General features: G+C 40.9%; 1 protein-coding gene across 8 annotated transcripts in view; it reads left to right on the top strand.

The window, feature by feature from the left end:
* The window catches only part of camsap1b (calmodulin regulated spectrin-associated protein 1b), a 29483-nt gene extending 6349 nt beyond the window's left edge, over nt 1-23134 (top strand). For 2 of the 8 annotated variants that reach the window (XM_085181316.1, XM_085181324.1), the window contains 18 exons: nt 1363-1625; nt 7466-7627; nt 8821-8901; nt 9177-9209; nt 9729-9788; nt 11828-11969; nt 12238-12377; nt 12454-12550; nt 13541-13697; nt 14070-14152; nt 14271-14358; nt 14565-16872; nt 17212-17348; nt 17433-17647; nt 18654-18756; nt 18917-19026; nt 19304-19422; nt 20818-23134. In XM_085181316.1, the coding sequence (XP_085037442.1) occupies nt 1363-1625; nt 7466-7627; nt 8821-8901; nt 9177-9209; nt 9729-9788; nt 11828-11969; nt 12238-12377; nt 12454-12550; nt 13541-13697; nt 14070-14152; nt 14271-14358; nt 14565-16872; nt 17212-17348; nt 17433-17647; nt 18654-18756; nt 18917-19026; nt 19304-19422; nt 20818-21114 (4595 nt within the window). In that variant the 3' untranslated portion in view covers nt 21115-23134. The remainder of the gene's footprint in view (nt 1-1362; nt 1626-7465; nt 7628-8820; nt 8902-9176; nt 9210-9728; nt 9789-11827; nt 11970-12237; nt 12378-12453; nt 12551-13540; nt 13698-14069; nt 14153-14270; nt 14359-14564; nt 16873-17211; nt 17349-17432; nt 17648-18653; nt 18757-18916; nt 19027-19303; nt 19423-20817) is intronic. The other 6 variants (XM_085181318.1, XM_085181321.1, XM_085181319.1 and 3 more) reach the window with 6 other exon arrangements.
* The last annotated feature ends 1493 nt before the right edge of the window (nt 23135-24627 follow it).

Below are 24627 nucleotides of genomic sequence, written 5' to 3'. Positions count from 1 at the left end.
TGTGTGAAGTCAGGGTGTGTGCTCAGGGAGGGGCAGAAACAAATTTAACATCACAAGAGAGGAGAGTATAAAAAAATATTTTGCATTTTGATGCAATTTAGGAACCCCCAACCTGTGATGTTAAGTAAAATAATCAAGTCCTCATTATAATAAAAATTTCCTCAAGTCTTTGGGGTTTTTGTTGTTGTTGGGTTTTTTGGGGGGTTTTTTTGGAATCAGTATTCAGGCACACATTTTTTACAGTCAATATAGTAATAAATGAGTCATTTATATTGGTTATCTCCGCAAAAATTCTCTTATTCTTAACCATTGGAAAAGAAATTGGAAAAGAAAGCCTGCATCTGATGTTTTCTAAACTTACAGCTTTATACATGATAAGTCTCTATTGTGTCGATTGTTTATTAAGGAATTATTCTTTCCTTAAAATTTTATTGAATTTACATTCTTCTCAAAGGCTCTGTACATATGTACCCTGCCTGCTTTTACAGTTCATCTTTTGCGCTTGGTACTTCATCATCCACTAAACCAGTTGTTAGAAGCTATCCACCATCCAGTTTTTGTGAATAGGAGATTGCTGACGAGTGGCTCCCTTTATCCTGTCAGTCAGTGCAGAGGCTAAGAACACAACACACACACACGCAGCTCATGCCGTATTACTGGGGCTCAGACAGCGTTAAGAACAGATTTTACAGAACAGGGTCATTTCAATCATGTCCCTGTTCTGTTTTGAATTTGGACAGGTTTGCACATGCCTTTACACTCATTTTATTCCTGTGTCTGGTTTACCTTACAGTAAAAATGTAGTTTGTGCATGCCTTGAGAGAGCCGCTTTGTCTCATGCCCGTATATGGCTGTGGTTTCTGTTTATGAGAATGACTTCATATTCAAAGCAACAGAATTGTCTCTGTAGGTCAACTGGGTTTTTTTTGTGGGTTTCGGGGGGGGGGGGGGCTTTTGTGCTGCAGCACTGTTGAATTTATGCTGGCAAAGTCCACAGTGTCACCTGAGAAGTCTAACTGAGGTCTTGGCTTATCAAGGATCTGTTTCCCTGATACGCTCCTGAGGAAATGCTTTGTAACTTGCAATTAAAAAAGTTTATGTTTGCTACAAGTAAACTAATAGTGGTATAGAACAAATATCACATGGAAAGCACTGGGATTTGTCACATTACTGTAGCCTGTAGATGAGGCAGTCAGAGCTGTGGCTGCTTTTTCATGTAGTATTTTGTATGTTATCTTAACCAGCTTTTGTATGTCTTCAGTCCATGTATAGTTTGACCTAGTGTTAACCTCACATACTGCTTCAGGATGTTTCCTGAATTTTGGGCACTGACTTACCCCTCAAACACTCTCTCCATTGCAGACCATATTCCAGAGGACTTAAGGGACCCGTTCTATACAGACCAGTATGACCAGGAACACATCAAGCCACCTGTCATTCGTCTGCTGCTGTCCTGTGAGCTTTACTGCCGTGTGTGTGCCCTCATCCTCAAAACTGAGCAGGCAGCGTCTCTTCAGTCCCACATGTCTGTCATCCAAGCTCTGTCCAGGAAGGGCATTTATGTGGTGGAGAGTGATGACACACCCGTTACAGAGGGGGACCTGGGCTGTATGCCCATCAAAATGGTGAGTGCAAAATCCCCTCAAATTTTGCAGTATTTTGTGGCAATAACACCTAATATTGTCACCTGCCTGTCTAGTGAGTCTCCTGTCCAGTCGATGGACAGTTAGTAGTACTTGTTCTGCTTGACACATGGTAAACTGGTGTAGCAGTACATAAGGAAGGCCTCCACCTGCTGCATGTTCTTGTTAGATTGGCCCTCCACCTTGTGGTAGATCTCCAAAGCCTAAAGTAAACTATCTTCTCTCCTGAAAGCCAGTAAGGAAACACGAAATCGTAGGGGCAGGGGCTAGCAAGTTGGTGATGAATGAATTTGTGTTTAGGAGCTGATTTGTTATTTTCACATGTAGCTGCTGCTTGGGTTTGAAATTAAAATGTACTATAATACTGGTATGTTAATGCTTTTATTGATCAGCTGACACATGCAGGCTCATATAGGCTGTGAAACTGTAATAGCAATTACATAGTGTATCTCAGCAGCACAGATTGTCTATCAGGGGATGAGCTCTTCCTGCTTCAGATGCATTATCTTTCTTCATTGAAGTCAGTGAAAGTTAGTAGTCCCTTTATTATTATCCAGCAATACCAGCAAACCTAAAAACATCTGTCAGTGCACATAAAACCAAAAACATTTGCAGATTCTTTACATTATCCACTTTGTAAAGAGTTTTAAGCATGCTTTGCTTTTAGTACAGTGTCCAGAATATTTGAATATTTTCTGCATCATATCTATTCAAATGGATAAGTGACATTTGACTGCTGGCATGCAAGGTGTGTATGGGGTTACCGTGAAAGGTGTGGGTGTGATTTTTTTTTTTTTTTTTTTTTAAATATTTTTTTCTTCATTGTGAAAAGGTGTTGTTGTCCTTAATCTGTCTTGAAAGAGTTTAGCCACAGTTAATTTAATTAACACAAGCACTTATTTCATACTATATATGCTTTTGTAATGAGTCTTTTTCCACTACTCACAGGTTACTCATATCTTTACTAACAGTTAGCTCTTTTTACACAAGTTAAAGGATAAACATCACTGTGATGTTAAAAGATGATACCACAGTATCAGATAAACCACCGTGTGTTTTTTATGTAAATACAACAGGAGGTAGAGTTGAGTTGTCAGTAATTATTATTACTGATTATTGCATTTCATTTAAGGCAGGAGCTTACTCTTTTCTACTGGTTGTTATTGATAACACTGTAGATATTTTGGTTACTAAATATGAAAGAAGTTGGTAATTTTAGAATTATCCAAAAGCAGAGTTGGGCATAATCAAATTAATAATTTGGTCAAATCCCGCAACAGTGACAGAATGCCATCAAGGTTATCTTTGAAAGGTGAGCAGACACTGCAATTTTAATCACAGTTTAATTGGCACTCCTGCACAGTGTAATCCTGCAACTCTTTGGTCATTGAATTGGCCACTAGTTAAACACAAAGGTCCCCATTCACTTCTTAACTGACAATACGTATAAATACGTTTATTTAAATAATATGGCTACAACTTGTGTTGATAAAAGCAGAGTGAAGCAGCACTAGTTTAAACATTTTCAAATATGAAATTCCACCATTGGTATAAATGAATAATTTGCACTGTTTACATTGTTTGTTTGTTTTTGTTGTTTTTTTTGCTTTTTTATTTTATTTGAATCATTCTAAAGTATACCTGGAAATATAGAAGTTAGAGATAATTCTGGTCTTCGAAACTGAAATTGACATTAGGTAATCTTTGTCAACAACCAACACTAACTGATGCAGTTATCTCATATTCAGTAAATTTGTGGCCTTGTGTATGTTCAGTGTCGAGGTTAAAAATCAGGTTTGATTAACGTATTTTTAATGCGCTGCTTTTTTAGTGGCCTCTAAACACTTTATATATTCTCAGAGGAAGAAATACATTCCTTACATGCAAACTTTTGAGGTAGGCCTTTCTAATACCTCTGAATGAAGCATGCTGTAAAATTTGTAATTTATTTGTTTGCTGAGAGGTCATTTGACTCTTACTCCATACACAAATCCCAAATTAGAAAGCCTGGGTTAACAGGTAAAGTCGATGACCTCTACTGCGATACTCGTTATCTAGGAAAGCAGTTTTAGGTTTTGGTGATCCAGCTAACACAAAAAAGCATGGCTTTTTTTGATTTATTTGATTTGTAGTACATCCCTTTGACCCTTTGACATAATGTGTGTATAGCTCAAGTTGACGTGAGCAACTAAGGAGTAAGAGAGATGCACTATGATTTTTATTTTTTATTTATTTTTTGCATTTGGATGGCGGTCCCTGTTCTCAGTGTCTAACATAAAGAGTTATTGGTCAGTGTTCCAATCACTGCTGCAATCATATGCAAAAGCAACTTGCAATGACTCTCCCCTCTCCTTGGCTGGATCATTAAAAAATAGAAATCCTGCTAAATAAACCGATCCCTGTGCTCCCTCAGAGTGGGGGGCATTAGCATTAAGAGGTTTGCTCTTGTGTTAATACCTTGTTGAAATGAATTTATTGTGTCTGGTATTTTTCTCACCTTCATTTTCATCCATCTGTTGGAACAGCTCCCTAAACGCTCAGTTTAAATGCTTATCCAGCCTAGCTGTCCTCCCTTTCTCAAGCTTTCTACTTAGCAAAATGGTAAAGATGTTGGTGACTGGTTACTTGCCCTGTTGACCCATTTAGTTGTCTTGAGGCAAGTGTAATCCTTGTAAGATTTTCACAGATCACCTCATAATGAGGTTAAATGCCCTCTGCATTTTTTCCACATCTGCACAGCTTGAGTCACCATGGCATATCCGTGTGAATGAATGCAGAACCCTTGGTGATGAAATACGATGTATCACACTTTAACTAAGAGCACTTCACACAGGATAGGATGAACACCAACAGCCTCATTTGCTCTTAGACATCTCCCTACTTCCTACCCCTTTGTTACCATGGAAACCAGCAGTGGTGTTGAGCAGGCCTTTCCTCTGCAGGCTGGCTCCTAAGTGATGTACGTCTGCTTTTCCTCCCAGCAGTATGATACAATAATCCAGGCAGGCCGGTATGTAAGCGGCCAGACACAAAGCCAAGTGAGGATGTCAGAAAATCCTGAACAGGACACCACTTATCTGTGACAGACTGTTGAAACCCCCACTGCCATATTGCTGACTTGACAAGGTGTTTCCATAGCAACCTGTGTTTTCCCACTTTGTGTGTCTGTTTAAATGAAGGGGATCCTACACCTACAGACACTTCCTCTGCACCTTGCCTGTCTCTTTTTTGGGAAACAGCTGGGGCTTGAAAAATCCTGTGAAGCTACCCTTTGTTGTAGACCAATTTATACTACAGTGTGTGCGCACACATGGTCAGTGTGTACACACAGAGCTTGGGGCACCAGCAGCCCCTGCTCCACATGGGGCTACATGCTGCATTGTTGAAGGCCATGGTGTTATAGGAGAACAAAAGATTGAACATCTTACACTTTCATGTATCCTAAATATGCTATTTTGATGTTATTTAATGTCAAGTTTAAATATGTTTTGTTGTTTTCTGCATACCACATTGGATGTTTTAAATTGAATTCAGTATGTATTTGTTCAGAATCAATGGGATTTATTTATAGTGTAGTTAGGGTAAAGAATAATATTGGCTTTTTTTCTTTTGGGGGGGGGGGGGTTCCTCTCTGCTCTTGTAGTATTATATCCTGCTAAGACTTTGAGCCATTTTAAATTTTGGAGAATTTAGTCTGCCCCACATGCAGAACAAAAATGAAAGGGCTGTCTTTCTTACCCTTTACACTGTTGTAAGTAATAAGTGTGGTTCAGCCAAGAGAGCTGCCTGATTTGGCAAATTAGAGCAAAAGTCTCACTCCATCGACAAATGTTTACGTTTTTTACCCCTTGGTGTCCAAGGAAGCATTTGAACCACAAAAAACTAAAAGGGCTCCTAAAACTGTTGTAGGTACAGTGGTTGCCTCTGTCCCCAGACCTCGCTCTATGATTCTCTCAGTGTTCAAAGATTCAGATGTTTGCAAATAATTTCCAACAAACCCTAAAAGCCCCCAAAATGGTATTTAGGTCAGCCCTACCCTTTAGTTGGCTTCTTTCATGAAAACGTTTTAGTCTGATTTTGAGACCAAAAGCTACCAGAGCTAAGCAGTTTTTAGATTCCCGTATGCACAATAGTCATTCCTACTTTGTTTTCTTAACCTTTCCATGTCTCAGACAATACCATGTTAGTTTGTTTGGGAATGTATTTTAGTATTTTAGTGTTGTTTGTGTTCATGTAGGTCATGCAGTGGAGAAAGCTCTGAATAGCTCTCATTTGTTATGTTAACAAGCCTAATCTCTGTGCACTTCCATCACCAATTGGATTAAGCTAGCAGTGTGTTGCACAAAGCACTGCTTGAAACTTGTGTGTGTTGTTATATATGTGTTTTGTAATAGTTTTGTTATAGTTTCAGGTGCTGCCTATGATGTTTTACGTAAGTAAAAATACTTAGTAGTGGACTTTTACAAAATAAAGATTCACTAGCCAAAGGGAATTTAAGATTCCCTGGTATTTGATTGGATCTAATTAGCACTCTGACCATCGAGGATCAATATTTTGACTTTTAGGCATCAGCTGTCGGCACGATGGGTGATGGGATGCCCCTGCTGGGCCTCTTGATTGCATTAGGAATTGAAGAGCGGGTTTAACATTGGACACCTACTGTGCCGACTGAGAGACTTCAGCTTTGATTAAGCCATTGTGGTTATTTAAAGCTTCACACTTGTTTAAGAACCTCATGGCTGTACCACTGAAGCCACGGATAGCAACATTATTTAAGAAGTCTATTCTGTGTATTCACAGATGTTAGTGGTTGTTAAATAGCAGGACGCTTAGTCATTACTAACTTTTAAAACAATATAGGTGCTGCATGAATGGATGGAAGATGAGTTGTGGATTACTAAAGCATATATAGAAAAGCTCTGTTAAGGCTCCAAAAGAATTGTTTGAAGTGTGATAAACTATGTGACAAGAGAGAACCCTGGAGCGCTATGGCAATAAAGAAGGAGAAAGTCCAAGTGAAGAAACAGAATCAGTTGTGTCTAAAGAGGATCCCAGAAAAGGGACGGCTTTCTAAGGTGTTCCCACCAAAGTGATGACAGTTAAAAAAAAGCGAACAAAAAAACAGCAACGCTCCAGCGGAAACAGTGGAGGTTCTGAATATCGTTTCCCCTCAGACACTCACTGTGAGTCGAGTAAGAAAAATAAATGAATAAAACAGTTTTGACATCAAAGTTGATAAGAAGAAAGACTAACAGACAAAAAGGAGACAGGTGGAAGACGAGAAGCGTCTCGGGCTGTTTCTCATCTCAGTTTGAGATGAGAAAATCCCTACCAAAAAAAACAAATAAACCAATCCAGATTTTCCTGTGTCTGTGGGATGGTGCCACAAAATTCGGCAATGAATGATGACACCCAGCATTAATATGTAGTTTTTATGATAATTTAACACATGGTGTTATGAGACAAGGAACATTAAAATTAAAAAGGTTAATGGCTGCAACATTTAGTTTTTTTTTCTCTTTCCAAGCAGTTGCATATTTTATAGAAGTGAAATACTGAGTGTTTTGTGGCTTTTAGTGTCTTTGAAAACTGTAAAGGATTACCTCTTGTTCTGCTGCATCGGTGATGATTGTGCTAAATCAGAAAAGTGTATGTTAAAAGAACCCTGCTATAGGTGCTTAGGTTCAGTATAATCATCTACCTAACACTTTGTAATGTTTTATGTTTTGGGAACTTTAAAATTTCTGCCTGAATGCATTGGAATCTGAAAAAAATACAGCAGGATTGAACTGCCATGTGCTCTGCTCTTGACTTTCACTCAGAGTGCTCACATGCCCATGATCGATGCCCTGATGATGGCTTACACAGTGGAGATGATCAGCATAGAGAAAGTGGTGGCCTCTGTCAAGCGCTTCTCTACCTTCAGTGCCTCTAAGGAGCTGCCCTTTGACCTGGAGGATGCTATGGTTTTCTGGATCAACAAGGTATAGACACTCATGACCCAGATAAGACACACAGCAGGATATTATCATTATTATTATTATTAAACTCTTTCACAACAAATCTTGTTTAGGCTTTTTATCCTCTAAAATCCAGCTGGCTTTATTCCTGGGGCTCTGAATAAAGTGGTCCACTTATGTCATTGGTGATTGGATATAGTCCAATAGACAGGAGTCTAGGTCTGTTACACGCACAGACTCAAGTTCATGTTGTAGTTGTCTTTTGAAAGAACATTGTCAGTCTATGGGAGATGGGGGATATAATCCTAAAATATTTTTTCCACATTAATCTGCCAGAATACACATTTTGTTTTTATCATCTTGGAAATTTTAATCTAATTATTCTGATATTAGCTGTGATATAAATCTCATTATTCATGAGACTAAGAATATGTTCTTTAGTCTACTAGCGCAATATTTAAATGGATTACATTTTTTTAGACTAAATTTCAGAAAAGCAATTTGCTCTAACATTGTCAAGTTTGCGTCAAGAAAATTCTGACCTGATTAGCAATTTCCCACTAGGCAGTTGTTTAATTTTGCTCCAAATGCCTCACTAACTAACTGCTGTATCCAGAAAGCTCTTCTCTAAGGTTACTGGCCACTATTAGCATGAAACTTAACGCAAAAAAGTATATGGCAACCTCTTTGCAAATGTTTTGTCCCTAGCAGATTGCCGTGGTTATCTATCGTTTGTACGGATTACTTACCAAGCTGTTGTGAATTTGTGAAAAGTGCACCGCATACCTGAAACTGAAACAAATTGCTTTCAAAGTAAAGGTTTTGCCATTTGAAATGTTTTGGTTATAGGCTGGGGTGCAGCTTTTATTTTTTATTAAGTGAATGTTTTGTTTCTGCCTTGCATCACACTTTTTCAAATTTCACTACAGATGTCATTCAAGCAAACTACAGGCAAGCATAGAAATCTATTTGCAATCAAAATATCCACAAGGAGGTTTTTGTTGCTACATCAATGATTTCATCCACTGTCAGCCAGCAACTCGCAGGAACAATTTTCCAACCAGTAGCTTAATATGCAGTTTCCATTTGCATTCAGTGGTCGCCAGATAGTTGCTAACCGGTTCCTAGCCCTCTATTACCATTCTGTAGTGTGGTTTATTGACTCCATGCAAACATACTAATAATTGTTTTTTTATTCTCTGTTTTTTCTTCTGCAGGTAAACACGAAGATGAGGGAGATTGCAGAAAGGGAGCACAAAGTCAAGCACCACCCACTGGAGTCCCCTAGCCATCAAAAGGTAAAGCCACTCAAAATAGGTTCCTTTATTAGAAATCTCCATGTCTTATCCAGGTGTGTCAAGCAATCACTTGTTTCAACAGCATCCTTAGTGCTCACATGAATGTTTCTCCCTAATGGCGTTTTGATGTTGTTCTGACCTTCCTCTACTCTTATCTGTTTAAACTGGAAGCAGATCCAATCCTTTTGTCTCTGACCTCTGACGTGTTAATCTTTCTGCTCCTGTTCCTCATCTGTCCCTCCTTCCCCCTTCTCTTATCCCTGCAAACTGGATAGTCTCCCTCCAAATGGTATTGGAAGCTAGTCCCTGTAAGTTGGATGCCAGGCCCCATAACCCCATTTTCTTCCCCCTCTGCCCTTTGCACGCATAGTTCTGTGTTGATGTGTGCGCACACTTCTCCATGGCTCATTCAAGCTCATTATGTGCTACATGTAGCCAGCGTGTCAGCAGGGGGGAGAAGGCTGACAGCTAGTTTGTTTCTTTTTTCCCTTTGTGGCAAATATGTCACTAAGGTGTAAGGTTATTCTAACCTTTGTGTCCAAACTTTTTTTTTCTCTAAGCTATGCAATGTGTGCTACCTCATTTCAAGCTCAAGTAGGCCATGTGGATTCTCTGTGCACAGATGTGTGTGGTATTTGCTTGCCTAGTGAGAATACGAGAAAAATCCATGCCTACACCTCTCCTTTGCTTTGCAGACCCATTACTGGCCACATTCTCTCACTGATCTGCTTTGTCATTCTCCCTCCAGTTTCTCTCTTCCGCTCTCACGCACTGTTTTCCTATATGCCCACAATCTCCTGACAGTATCTCTGCTCTATGTGTATCAGCCTGATGTCATGCACGAGCTGGCCCACTGCATGCTGGGGCCAGAGGAACTCTCCGAAGCGGTACAGTGATCCCTCCTAGTCAGGAGACTCACTAACGTAGAACTTGTCCTGTAGTACAGCTTCTTGTTTGGTTGTTAGTTTCACCCGTGACTTGTGACAACAACTGCCCCAGCATAGTTTTGTGGAATACCCTCCATGAGCGAGATTAAAGTTCATTTTAAGCTGTTTTATGCTGATTACAATATTTTTTTTTTGGTTGTGTTTTGTTTTATTTTCTCTAAGTAGTGCCTAGAATCTCTGGACTTGAATTTGGAATTCAAGCCATGTTGGATTTTCTGAATTCTAATGGAATATATTTTAAATTAATTAGGCAAAGCTATACAGTATAAAGTTGGCTGTTTTGGTGAAGGCTGTTAGTAGGGCTGTTCGCTATAACGATATATATCGGATGACGATATAAAAACGTCTATCGTTTCATTTTACGCTATCGTTTGTTTCGTGGTGTCGCAAAATGAACTGTTTACGGCAATATTTTTTCATAGTTTTGATGGTCACTGTAGTGGCTATATTAATTTCTTAAAGTTCTCTCTTTCTCTTATATTTAATATAACAACACTACGGACGGACAAGCGCCTGTTTTTATGCGTTGTCGTAAAACCATCGCGTGTCCACTTGTTTATTTTCCACATAAACCTTTCACAATAAAGCTCAAGATCCTGTTGAGACTTTTCAAAATAAACTGAATCACGTGAAATAGTATGCAGAATATTGATGGATGAGAAGCAAAACAGAACCATCAGGTGCTAAAAAATAGGAAGAAAACGGCGGCCGTTACAACTTATGTCTGAAAATATATAGTTTCACGCATCAGTTAAAACACTCGACTCCAGGTACACTACACCCAGCTGGAAACACTTCACGCAAGTCGAGCTGCCCGAGATTCACAGAATTTACAGAAAATGTTAAATTATGGTGAGTTATATCATTATCAGGACGATAGATGTCTTATACCGAGATATGAGATTTGGGTCATATCGCACAGCCCTAGCTGTTAGTATAACTAAATGTGGAACTATGCTTGAATTTATTATGTGTCATCTCCTTCTAAGTTGAAATGTAATATTATATCTGGAAAAGGTTATAGCTTCAGTTTTGCCCAGTAAATTAAGCGGCATTTTTGGGACATGTGTACACACATGTGCACATAGGATAATAACAACAACAATAATGATAATAATAATCACCTTCCAGTTCAAGTTTTCCCTGTTCTAATTTGCAGAGTTACCCTCTTCCTAACATGGAGGTAAATGTAGCACTACAAGTTAGTACATTGTACTTGGGCCTTCTGTCAGGTCTGGATGTATGTGATTTCATTTTTAGCTTCTAAAATGGGTGTGCATTTGTCTGTTTCAACTTGTTGCTATTCAATTTCCTCAGTGAGTTCCTGAAATGATTACCAGCTTCAAAGAGTAGGCATTCAAATAAATGTGACTTGGGAGGCTGAATTTCTGTATTAATGATACACTTGTTTCACAAAAAGTGAGCCAGTGATTAAAGCTGTTGACATTTGGGTCAGCTGGTTCGTGTTACCTGGTTTCACTGGTTTTCACTGCTGGTGGTCTGCTTGTCATTAAAGTCAATGGAAAACTGATCTTTTACTCTGTGCTCTTCATGTCACTGATCTTTAACACCTTCACCTTCATCTTCTCACAGTTAACCAGGTCTCAAGGATTCTCCCTCGATTGGGTGATCATGGTGCCTCTGGGGCTTTTGTCATTCGGAACCATCTTTAACAGACTTCACTAAACGTGCTGTTGATCAATTTAAATGAAGCCTTTAACTGGTGCTCTCATAACAATGCCCTTTTACTGTGAAACCACTGGGGAGAACCTTGATCTGATGTTTAAATTAGTTCTAACATTAACTGGAAGAAAAACTTACACATCAGATGTTACTGTGATGTGAAAGAGATTTGTATTTGTGATATTAGTCACTCCATGTAGGATGTTTTGTGACGTGCCACTTGACTGGTAGTTCCAGGGGTGTGTGTTGTGGCTTTTCTTCTCATAAAACCCTGATTCTCTCCCCCTGGTGGTTAGGTACGGTATCGTCGGGAACATGCTTCCGGTCGACAGCTGCCCTTCTTTCCATTGCTGGAAGACCTGATGAGGGATGTTTGTGATGGAGCTGCAATGCTCACTGTAGTCCATTACTACTGCCCCGATCTCATGAAGCTGGAAGGTATAATGCTCTTGCCTGTGTGTTTTCTTTCTCTGTCTCCCAAACACACACACACGTTTGCTACCTACATCTCACAAATTACTCTCAAATAATATTTTTCTATAGGGGCCAATAGACTTGCTCTACTTACATGCTCAATTTAATAACTGTGTGATGCTATTTTTGTCACTTGCTCATACTTACTGTCACTGTCCAGTCAGTGAGACATTTATAGCCATCATGTCATCAAGTTGTCCTGATCTGACCTGCTCTCTGTGCACCTGATTAGATATTTGCCTGAAGGAAGTCCCTTCCATCGCTGATAGCCTGTACAACATCCAGCTCCTCAGAGAATTTGCCAATGAGTACCTGAATAAAAGTTTCTATCTGACAACAGAGGACATGCTCTATTCACCGCCTGTGCTCAAGGTACAAAAAACTGTCAGATATTTGTACTGCAGAGTGAATTTTAAGTATTATAACGTGCCATCTGCTCTTTGTGTAGCACAATGTGATGGTGTTCATTGCTGAGCTGTTTTGGTGGTTTGAGACAGTAAAGCCAGAGTTTGTCCAGCCCAGAGACCTCCAGGAGTTTAAAGATCGTAAGTATTACAGTAGATGAAGTGAAGATTATTAAACTATTAAAGCCTATTAGAGAAGGAAGCATGCATATGTGGTGAATTACATTGTAGTGTTTCGTGGTCTCCCATGGTTAGGGCTGTGCGATATGACCAAAATCTCATATCCCGATATTAGAATTCTATCGTCCCGATAATGATATAAATCACAAAAATGTAACATTTTCTGTAAATTCTGTGAATCTCGGGCAGCTCGTCTTGCGGGAAGTGTTTCCAGCTGCGCGTCATGTAGCTGGAGTCGAGTGTTTTAACCGATGCATGAAACGATACATTTTCAGACATAAGTTGTAAAGGCCGCCGTTTTCTTTGTGAGTATTTATTACACAGCGTGCTGCGGGGAAAAGCCTGTTCTAACGTTTGAGTCTAAGGTTTATTTTTTAGCACCTGGCGGCTCTTTTTTAATTCTCATTTGTAAATAATCTGCTCTTTCACGTGATTCAGTTTATTTTGAAAAGTCTCAACAGGATCTTGAGCTTTATTGTGAAAGGTTTATGTGGAACATAAACAAGCGGACACGTGATGCTGTTACCATCGTTGTTGCTAACCACAACGCATAAAAACAGGCGCTTGTCCATCCTTAATGTGGTTATATAAAATATAAGACAAAGAGAGAACTTTAAGAAATTAATATAGCCACTACAGTGACCATCAAAACAATGAAAAAATACTGCCGTAAACAGTTTATTTTGCGACACCACAAAACAAACGATAGCGTAAAATGAAACAATAGACGTTTCATCCGATATATATCGTTATATCGAACAGCCCTACCCATGGTCACAAAAAACTGTATGGTACGCTGGTGTATCTTGAAATAAAACCTCTGGTCCAACCCTACAGAGTGCTCTCTGTCCTTAGAACTAAAGCTCAGTTGTTTTCCCAAGTACAGCTAGTTTAGTCATCCTCATCATTAATAGCCAGTTGTCAAGACTTTTGTCCTTGTCCTTTACTCAGCTCGAGCCATAGCTCATCCCAAGAGTGCCCGTCCATCAGTGCCCATCTCCAACGCCACCAAGCGAAGCTTCCTAGCTAGTCCTGGTATGGCCGACAACCAGAGCAGCCCTGAAGTCTGTAACAGGTACTTCCTGCACCCTGAAGACTCTGACCCCCTGTAAGTCTTTTCTCACTTTCCTTCTCATTCCACTTCATCATGATCCCGTCGTCTAAACAGTTACAATAGACCCACAAGGATGGGTAGATATGCAGGGATGGCTGTGTTTCGCTCTCATGTGTCCTTCACATCTAACCCTGTGTCTGATCACTTGTGTTAAGATGACCTTGTGCATGTTGTTGGACCTTGATTGTCTGTTATGTGGTAAAATACTGGGCTTTTGTAGTGAATATGCTGAAATATAATGAGATGTATCAGATTGGTTTAAAGTGGGTTTGGGTCCTATTGTCTGTACGATAAGATCCAAAACACACAAAACTAAGCTGTTCATAAATTTTCTGCCAACCTCTTGTCTCTTATTTTTGGTTGTAGTAAAGGGGGCCCAACTTTCAGTCCTTCACACCCACTTCTGCCCCTGCGACAGAGACAACAAAAGCAACAAGGAGACGATGCAGGTAAGATGAATCTTGATTTTATTTTTTTTAACGTACGTGCATTACCTGTATAGTAGGATTTAATAGTTCGGATTTACGTCATGCTGACTTAAATCTGCACCTGTGTATTTCTGGGTAGGTTTGAGAAACCGCTCGAACTCCTTGACTCAGATGGACGGACAACAAGTCAGAGGCTCTGTAGTAGCATGGCCCGACAAGAGGCAGAGGTACTTTAATTGCACTTTTGATCTAAAATAAAAGGCTTTCTTCATACAGCTAGTTGTGATTAACTTGTTTATGTGACCAGTGTAGGTCTTAACTGTGTAATTAAGGCAAAAAATGAATAAAATTTTAAATTCTGTAAGGACTAATTGTATTGTGCATATAGTACAGACTTTACAGCTGAGGTTATTCTCATGATCTCTTTCTGCAGACCAGTGTCCACAATGGGCCCTTATCTGTTGCACTCAGCCACCGACAGTGATGCAGACATAGCTTCTGGTGACAGCGTTAGTCTGGCTCGCTCAATTAGTAAGGACAGCCTGGCATCCAATGTCATCAATGTCACTCCCAAACACCAGACTTCTGTACACCAGCCATCACGTCCTCCAGTACGTAGAGTCAATGGCCACAGCCTTCTGACTAATGTCAATACGGAGGATGAGGAAGAAACTCCGGTGACCGTAGCCAAGAGCGATGGTCCTGCCATCTCCAAACGGGTTGAGGGGACACAATCAGCTGCTGAAATTGGATCCAAACCTTCCACTGACTCCAAATTGACACCAGATAGCTTTTACCTTGAACCACTAATGCCTGCCGTGCTCAAAACGGCTAAAGAGAAGTCTGTATGCCTAAACAAGGAGGAGGAGAGTGGTGAAGTGTCCCGGTCTGCAGGAAGGGGCTCTTTACGCAGAGAAAATGGATCTACATCTGCTGTTCGCAGGAAAGCTCCCTCCAATCTGAACCAAACATTTCCTCCTCCAGCTGAGGAAGGCTTGTCAGATGAGCCTGTTCAAAGTCAGGCAAGTCTCAGGCTAACTGTCAGCAGCAGTGTGGAACCTTCCTCCAGGGACCCAGCTGAGGGTTTCTACTTGCATTCAGATTCTGAAGAACTAAAGCCTGGCAATGGCCAGGACGGTGACCTAGGGGACCTGGATGAGGAGGAAGAGGATTTGGATGAAGCCGCAACCACTAAAGAAACACTCTGGCCCAGGAAAGCCTTCAACGAGGAGGAAGAAGAATCAGCCAAACTCCAAGAAGACATGAATGTGAAAGAGCATGAAGACAAAGATATTAATGGTGGCAGCGGTTGTTCCAGCCCCTGTCTCAGCACACACTCCCAGGCCAGCAGCATGGCCAGTGGCAGTGTGCGCATGACCTCTTTTGCTGAGCGTAAAGCTCAGCAGCAGCGCTTTGGCAGCAACCATGACCTACGCTCCAGTGCCTCCAGTTCCCAGAGGACCACTCCAGATGGATCAGAGTGCAGTGGCCCCCTGGCTTCCTCATGGAAGATTAAGAGGGACCAGAGCCCCTCTTCCCCCTTGGGAGGATCCTATCGTACAGGCAGTGGCAGCGGCGGTGCAAATGTATTGGCTTCTGAACTGGTCCAGCTCAGAATGCAGCTGGAAGAGAAGCGGCGTGCCATTGAGCATCAGAAGAAGAAGATGGAAGTACTGTCAGCGAGACAGAGGCAGAAGCTGGGAAAAGCAGCCTTTCTGCATATAGTAAAGAAAGGTGGAGGAAGGAGTGACACATTACCCAACCCACTTAAAGCTGACATCTCTAAAGATGAGCTCAATGGGGAGAAAGGACCATCAAGTAAAGATGATATGTGTGTTGATACCATGAGAGGGGAGAAGGAAGTGGATGAGACCACCCCGTCTGGTGCCTTAGAAGCAGAAAAGAAAGGGAACAGTGGAAGCTTCTATCTGGATGAAGATTTGGACCTGAATGAGTGCAGTCGCTCTATCGAGCTGCTAAATGAAGCTATTGGCAGCATCCAGCAACAAATGATGCAGCTTTCACTGCAGCAGGAGATGTTGATGAAACAGAATGTACAGTCCCCACCTGGTGCAGCTCCACCTCCTGCTCTCACCAGCGACAAAAACGGAGATTCCAAGACTGCAGCAGGCTTTCACTTTGTGGAACATCTTTCTGGCACTAGCACCGCTCCAACCAGGAAACCCCCCAAACTAAGCTCTGGCCGGAGCACCAGATCCAAACCATCAGAGCTAAAGATGGCCAAGGAGCAGAGCCGCCAGACCACCAGGACCCTCACACCCACCCAGAGTGGATCAGAGACATTGCCACACCCAAAGCATTCAGCTGGGGGCAGGTCCCCCAGGACTGAGCAGCCCGACAGTCCCAGAAACCCCACAGTAGTGGAGACAGTTGACAAGCCAGGATCTGGCCACGTTCGGAGTGCCACCTTCCGACTTCATGATGAAGCAAACATTCGCTTGCCGACCAGAGTGGACCTGACATCACTGGCTCCTCCAGAAGTGTCCTTTGATGAGTGCCTGTCCAGCAACACCAGAGAGTCTGAGCTCAACTCTTCAGACGGTTCAGGGAAAGAGAATATACCATCAGATGAGGCGCAACGCAACAAAACCCACCTCATTGAGGTTGATCTGTCAGAGCTGAAGGCACCTGAAGAAGAAGAAGAAGAAGAGGGGGGTGTTGAGGACAAAACGGAGAGAGATGATGGAGAGCAGAAGTCAGTCCTGGGCTTCTTCTTCAAGGTAAAAATAAATAAATAACAGGCATCCTCAAGTGTCTATTAATTCCCTAATACACTCTTTCAATTATAAATGATTAACATAAATAGTTTTTCACATTGACCCACATTTTATAATTTCATATTTTGCTGATTTAAAAAAAATATTTGAAATGCAAATTATATTTATTTGTATTTATACTTTGAATTTGTAATCTTTTGCTTGTTTTTGTTTGGTAAATGGAAAAAGTGATTCTAATTATTAAATAACCAGATTGCATAGTTTTCAGTTTTGATGTTTAACCACATTTGTTATTATTTGCAGATTTAATACATTCTTCTATTATATTTTTCCATGTTCTAGGATGAGCAGAAAGCGGAGGATGAGCTCGCTAAGAAGAGAGCAGCGTTTTTGCTGAAGCAGCAGAAGAAAGCAGAGGAGGCTCGACTACGTAAACAACAACTAGAGGCCGAATCTGAGCTCAAACGTGATGAAGCCAGGTACATTATTTTCACACTGACATCGATTTCCAATTTATTTGTTAGGAAAATTACTAAAACTCCAGTGTTTGGTGCCAACACTAGGCGGAAAGCCGAGGAGGATCGTTTGCGTAAAGAGGAGGAGAAGACACGGCGAGAGCTGATAAAGCAAGAGTATCTGCGGAGGAAGCAACAAGAGATGTTTGAGGAACAAGGCCTTGTGAAGCCCAAAACTCCCAAACCGAAGCAGAAGCACAGACCCAAGTCTGTCCTCAGAGAGGAATCCTCCAGCGATAATTTCTCCAAGTGCTCTTCTACAGGTAAGACTGTTACATCACCACTTTGACATTTAGCTAAAAATCTTTTTTTCTGTAAATGTCACAGCATGGTGCGCTTCATTTGTTTTTCCAGCTGAGCTGTGGGGTACATTGACTGACTGTGAGCTATTTTTTATTTTATTTTATTTTTTACTAATAATTATATGTTCCACACTTACTGTTTATGACACTGATATTATTTTGATTTTTAGAGTATTGAGACATTTTGGTTCTCAGGCTGATTTTAAAATTTCATTTTTATTCACAGTCTAGAACCAAAACTCAGAAGGGTTGAAGCTGAGTGGTTTTTGGAGGGCTTTTGTTCAAAATAAAAGACTGAATTACCCAGTAGGTTTTCAGATAAAACTTAACTTAGTTCTCATTTAAAACACTATTGATAGAAATGACAACCTTGAGTTTGGCATACTTTTTTTTTTTTTTTTTTAAGTTTCTTTCATTCTGATTGGCCAATTCATTTAAGCTCACGCAGGCCTTTTCCCAAACACTTTAGACTACAGACCACATTTAACCATACGTTTGTGCTTTATTCTATACACGTTAAGCACCTCCTGTATGTCTTTGGACTGATGTAGCCTACACCTTGTTTGATTGTAGGGTTACAAATAAGTGTGTATATCTGGAACTGGATCAGAAAGTTCAATATTCATTTCATCAGATATGATGAAACAGTTTCTCATGGTCTGTGAGTCATCAAAGTACTTTCGTTAGGTCACTTAACCCTGATAGCCCCCTCTAATGGAGTATGGAGATGGTTAGACCATGGCTCTTGTCCCAAACTACTGAGATCTAGGAAAAAACAAGCTAAAGAGCTCTTCTCCCTATATCATCTATAAAAGTGTTGGTTTTTACTGAAACAAAGACCTTCTTAGAATCTGGTAATGGACTCATTATTCAGTATTGATAAAATATTGTAATTACATTTAAATGGAAAACAAAAACAACCAAACTTTTCCTACATTTTTCAAATGGTCTCCTTTGTTTTAAATAGCTGTCAAACTGAGTAACGCCCAGTCAGGCTCCAATCTGTCTCTCGCATCTGCCGCTACCAACGAGGCCGACAGCGTAAACTCTGGAGGTGCAGGCTCCCAGCGGTAAATTTCCCAGACTCTTTCTTTCATGTGTTTACTGTTTGTAAGAATTTGTTATATTATGCAAGTTTAGGATTTGCTGTCTATATTCAAATTGTTTTGTTACCCAAGAAGCCCTCTGTCATGATTATTGATCCACCCATTCATGTGCCATTGTGTCCAGCTGTGACTCTGTGGAGTCATTTCCAGGCAGTCGGAACAGTCGAGTTGCAGAGAGAGACTGGGACAACGGCTCCACCGCCTCTTCCATCACTTCCATGGCTGAATATACTGGCAAGTTTTTCTGTGATCTGTGATCAGTCTTTACTATGACTACAAATCTTTTATAGTTATTCATTGATTAGTGATAAACAGATCAATATATCAGTCTCGGAACATTTAAAATGATATGTGAATATCGCTGTTTTGGTCACTATATTTTCTTCTGAACATGCTAAGGAGATTTTTATTGGTCAGAAGCAACTGACACCTACTGTAGGTGTCGTAGCTGTAGTTAAATTTGTCATCAGACTTAGTCCTCTGTTACATTTTCATGGCTTTTCTTCTGTAGGCCCCAAACTCTTCAAGGAGCCCAGTGCCAAGTCAAACAAGCCAATCATCCATAATGCAATCTCGCACTGCTGCCTGGCTGGCAAAGTCAACGAGCCCCAGAAGAACCAGATCCTAGAGGTTAGTGTGGGGTGGTATCAGCATGTAGTATAGTATTTCTAAAGATGCTGGTGGGATTTTGTTTGTCTGTTTGTTTTTTGGTGTGTGAGGAACGGACAGGAATCTGACTGTAGGGATCTTGTAAAAGCCTTCAGTGACTGGAGTCAGAAAAACTACCTCATATTGAACACCACTAAGAAGAAATGGTAAATGGCCTGTATTTGTATAGCGCTTTACTTGGTCCCTAAGGACCCCAAAGCGCTTTAAATTCAATCATCCACCCATTCACACACTGGTGATGGCAGCTACATTGTAGCCACAGCCGCCCTGGGGCGCACTGACAGAGGCGAGGCTGCCGGACACTGGGCTCTCTGACCACCACCAGTAGGCAACGGGTGAAGTGTCTTGCCCAAGGAAACAACGACCGAGACTGTCGGAGCCGGGCCTCGAACCGGCAACCTTCCGATTACAAGACGAACTGCTAACTCTTGAGCCACGATTGCCAAAGGAAAAGATAGTAGATTTAGGAAGGTTAGGGCTCCCTCTCCAGCCTGTAAAAGTTTGTGGGGTGGACAAAGGTGTTGTAACAAAATATAAATACTTAGGTTTACACCTAGTAATAAACTGGACTGGTCCCTGAATACAGATGAACTGTACAAAAAGGGGAAAAGTTGCCTCTTTTTGTTAAGAATACTAAGATTTCCTGACATCTGCAGTAAATTGCTGCAAATCTCTTATCATTCCGAGGCTGGGGAGGCAGCATCAGAAACAAGGATGCAAGAAGACTGGACAAACTAATGAGAAAAGCTGGCTCTGTAATTGGAGCCTGACTGGACACGCTGGGGGAAGTGATGGAAAGATGCACAATAAAGACGTTAGTAGCCACGTTGAACAACTCTGCTCACCCACTTTATGGAACAAAAATACATCAGTACTGGAAGACATCAGGCTATTTAGTCTCATACAAATAGCAAATGAGCCATGTCAGACGTATGAATTTCCCTCTGGGATCAATAAAGTTATTCTTATTCTTAACATGGCTACAAGGACCAATTCAGTCCTTAGAAATCTACTTTTTGTGGTACTAGGCGCACGTTCACTACCTGAGATGTTTGTTAAATGAACTTCTGGGATCTTCTGGAATGAAGTGATCCAAAGGTTCCTGCATTCAGAATATGAATATTTTGATGTCATTTATACACTTGTTTTTCTTAAACTATTTTTGTTTTCTTTTTGGGATTGCAAAAGTAACACTGGCACTTCTATCTTGGAAGCATGATCAATTTCTTTTTTCATAATCAGTGACAGCACGTCATGCAAAAGTTGGTGAAAGTTGTGTCTTTAAAGAATGTTGTCTTAAAATTACCCAGGAGTTATATCTCCTTGTAACCCCCCTCCCTTCCCCTACCCCACTAGGAGCTGGAGAAGTGTGAGTCCAACCACCTCATGATCCTGTTTCGTGACGGTGGCTGCCAGTTTCGGGCACTCTACTCGTACTTTCCCGACACCGAAGAGATACAAAAGCTGACGGGCACCGGACCCAAGAGCATCAGCAAGAAGATGATTGATAAGCTGTACAAGTACAGCTCAGATCGGAAGCAGTTTACCGTCATCCCTGCCAAGACTGTGTCAGTCAGCGTGGACGCCCTGACCATCCACAACCACCTGTGGCAGGCCAAGAGAAGCGCTGTGCCAAAGAAAAGTGGAAAATAGCAGGCAGGATTTGGAAACACACCTTCATCCACTTCATCCTATCCTCACACTGCTTGTTTTCTGACTGCAATGACGCCCCAAAGCTCGGGATGGAAACCTACACGGGAGAAAGGCCACTATGGACATGCGGTCATCTGTAGGTGGACCGAGGCAGAAACAAAGGTGTGTGTGTGTCTGGTGCTTGCGATGTGAGAGGGAATGCCAGCTCAGTTTGCTTCTTCTTCCTGTGATGTCGGTGGGATCTGTTCAGGTCATTTTGAGTCCACCTGATTACTTTTTCTCTTCTCTTTTTTTTCAACAACAACCATGGCTCAAGCATGTGGCATTTCCCCCCCTCATATGTGGTGGATGTTCATTTTTACATGAAGTATTTATTAGTTCAGCACTGTCATGGTTGAGAGCTCAGCTGCAGCACTAAAAATCCTTCCTTCTCTCCAGAAATGCCTCTTCTTTTGGACAAATTTGGACACAAAAGGGGGTGGGGACATCGGGGTGGGCTGGGGGGGTTTATGTCGCTCTTTTCAGAAAATCGGAAACAAGGGAACTTTGTACAACCCTTTAGGACTACACTGCTGTCACAACTACAGTTTCTCCCCGTGTGGACTGTCGAATCTGTCGAATCAGGCTGGCATTACCAATTTTGCCTCACCAGGGATCTCCAGAAAACCTGCTGCTCTGAACTGTCTTCTTCTTTAGTCACGGGGGAGCTCCTCGGGTATCCCTCAGACATCCGTTGGCCTTTCACGCATCGTGGTACTATCGTCTATTTATTCAGCCGCTTTTTAAACTAGACGCTGATCGTGTAGCACTGGATATGTGTATTGCAAAGAAAAAAGGCAAAAAAAATAACGATGGTCATTTTAAAGAATTTTATTTGTCAAAACATCCTTTTTGATTTTTAGGATGAATGATAGGCTTTGGTACAAAATGATGCTTTTTGATGTTTTGTTTTGGTTTTTTTTTTAGCTTTTTTTTTTTTTTTAATTTATCAATTAAGCAATGTGGAATAGAGTTTAAGCTGATGTTATGTCTTTTCATCATAACAGGAATTCTCTGATGTTTAGAGCTTAGTTGTGTTTTCTCTCTCCACTGGACACTACTTAAACTGTCCTGTACAAAGGTGCACTCATGAACACTTGTCGACGGCTTATTTCATGCAATGTAACTCCCCTCAAAGCCTTTTCTTCCCTCCCCAAGTGTTTCTGTCAGCCTGTCCCATCTTAAATCGCAGCAGCGGCTCGCGCACTCTTGTTGTGAAGAGTACCTCCGCGCTGCCCTGTAACCTGTTCAAACGACAGTATTTGATATATTCACTACGGAGGGGAGGGTCTCTGTGTGTGGGAGGGGTGGTTGGTGGGAGGGAGGGGGGGGGGCTGTGGTTCAGTTATGTACCAACATTAAAGAACATTCCTCCAAGGTGTTGACAAAACACTGCCACGTCGTCTCTCTTCTTCTCTCTGTCTTTTTCAAAACTCAAAGTGCTTTTTTTGTGTGTTTTTTAGAAACCATATGTTGGCCTCCAGAACAACCCCAAGCGTTGCACGAGCACTTTACTTTCTGCTTGTTGGGGGGATTTTACCTTTTGAACGGGCATAAAAACTAAGAATTAATAAGACTGCTGTTTGTGCGCTCCGGGAAAATAATGAATATAATTGTGGAAACTAAACCAAACGCTAAGATTTAACACTGACAATTTAAAGCCGAAGGGCCGTCACTGACATGATACTACTGCTGTCTCCAAAAAAACTGTGGAATACTTGATTTCTCTCTTGCTGCATGGTGTTTTTGGGGAGGTTGGGTGGCAGAGGTGGTCGATCGTTAATTGTACGGTAGTGTATTTTCATGTTACCTAAAAGATTGTACTGGCATTGGTCACCGTATTTTTTTTTTTTTTTGTTACACATGTACCTTTCATCCTTGTTGATTTTTATCTTTGATCCCATGCCATCTATTTATTTTAAAATGGAAGCACTGAAACAGAATAAATTTTCAAGTAAATAAAAGTCACGTTTTTCATTTCGATTTTCTCATGGCTTCATTTATCCATTTAGATTCACTGCTTTCTGTTTCTGCTGTTTGACACCATGTTGATTAACAAAACATCACAACTTTTTGTTTGCAATTGTCACACTTTTTTTTTTCTCGAGGAGCAAGTCTGCATCTTTTCACTGAAACACACTTTTTCCTATTAATGAATGAAAGCTAACAAGACAGAAAAAGTGTTCCCAAAATGACAGGTTTCTAATTTAAACGGGACTTTACCTCACTTTAAAAATGATCGGTATTTATCTTGATGCATCTCTTTAGTTCATTCAACATGATTCAGGTTTAAACAGCAGGAGGTTTTTTGTTCCTGACATCATGAGAGGGGCAAGCAGAAGGAACTCACCAATGGCTGGCAAATAAAGCCCACACTTTTAATAGAAATTACTCCAACTTCTGCTCAGTATGAATCAGAGGTTTTGCTCCTTCTCAAAAAGCGCCAAAGCAGAACTGCCTCTGCATGAGCACCGCTTTGGTGTAAATGAGGTGATGGATGGATGAACCTTTGGGCATGTATATTCAATATTATTCAACATTGTTATGAAGTTGTAGCAAAAGCCTTAGGTCCATTCAAAACTCCACAGCAAGAGCATTCAAATGGACTAGAGAGGGAGATTTGCATTTCTCTTCACTAGCTGCCCCTTGAATATAGAAATCCATTTAAAATCCTTCTACACATGTACAAAGTCCTGAGTGATCAGCCAGCATCACACTTCGAGGAAGCATATTATCCCCATCAAGTACTTGTTAAAGAAAAGAAGTAAAGAAAACAAACAACCCAAAACTACTACTAAAATTCTACTTAAAATGTTTTAAATGTTTGATACGGTTTGCTGGGAGACCTCCCATGATGCACTAAGGATGTCTCCTAGAATGAACCCACGTGTATTTGAGCGCTTGAAAAGAAGGCAGCTGTTTGGTTTAAAAACATGTCTCACCTGTCACCCAAGAGGCCAGTTTTATAACAACTGTAGAGCTCCGTGATAGGACTCACATTATTGATAAAGGCTCACTGAGCCTCAGGATCACCTCAAAGGGACAACATCACTATGTGTTAAATACCTGAGACTCATGTTTGTTTGTTTGTTTTACACTGAAGAAGACTCTTGGAAGGATATGAGAGAGAGATCTTCATGAAGTCCAATCTTTTCAACCTTTTTTAATTTTACACATTAGTTTCTGACCGGTCTCTTTCTTTACCTACAGCAGCATTTCTTTATGATGTAGAGAAAACAGGCATGTCCTCTTGAAATTGCGATATCTCAGGGGTTAAATTTGCAGTTAAACTACATTACACTGGTTCAGCCCATTTAAGAAAATGGACCCAAATGTAGCCCACAATGAAAATTGACTATCACATGCTTGAGAAACCTACCTATATCCCCCCATATGTTTATATGTCAACGTTACACTGGTCTATGTTGTCCCATAGTCTGTGTTGTTGATCATCATCTTTCTATGCCCTCACTT

Source organism: Neolamprologus multifasciatus, chromosome 12, assembly GCF_963576455.1.
Source record: "Neolamprologus multifasciatus chromosome 12, fNeoMul1.2, whole genome shotgun sequence".
NCBI lineage: Eukaryota > Metazoa > Chordata > Actinopteri > Cichliformes > Cichlidae > Neolamprologus > Neolamprologus multifasciatus.
This window is presented reverse-complemented; position numbering and strand designations above follow the sequence as displayed.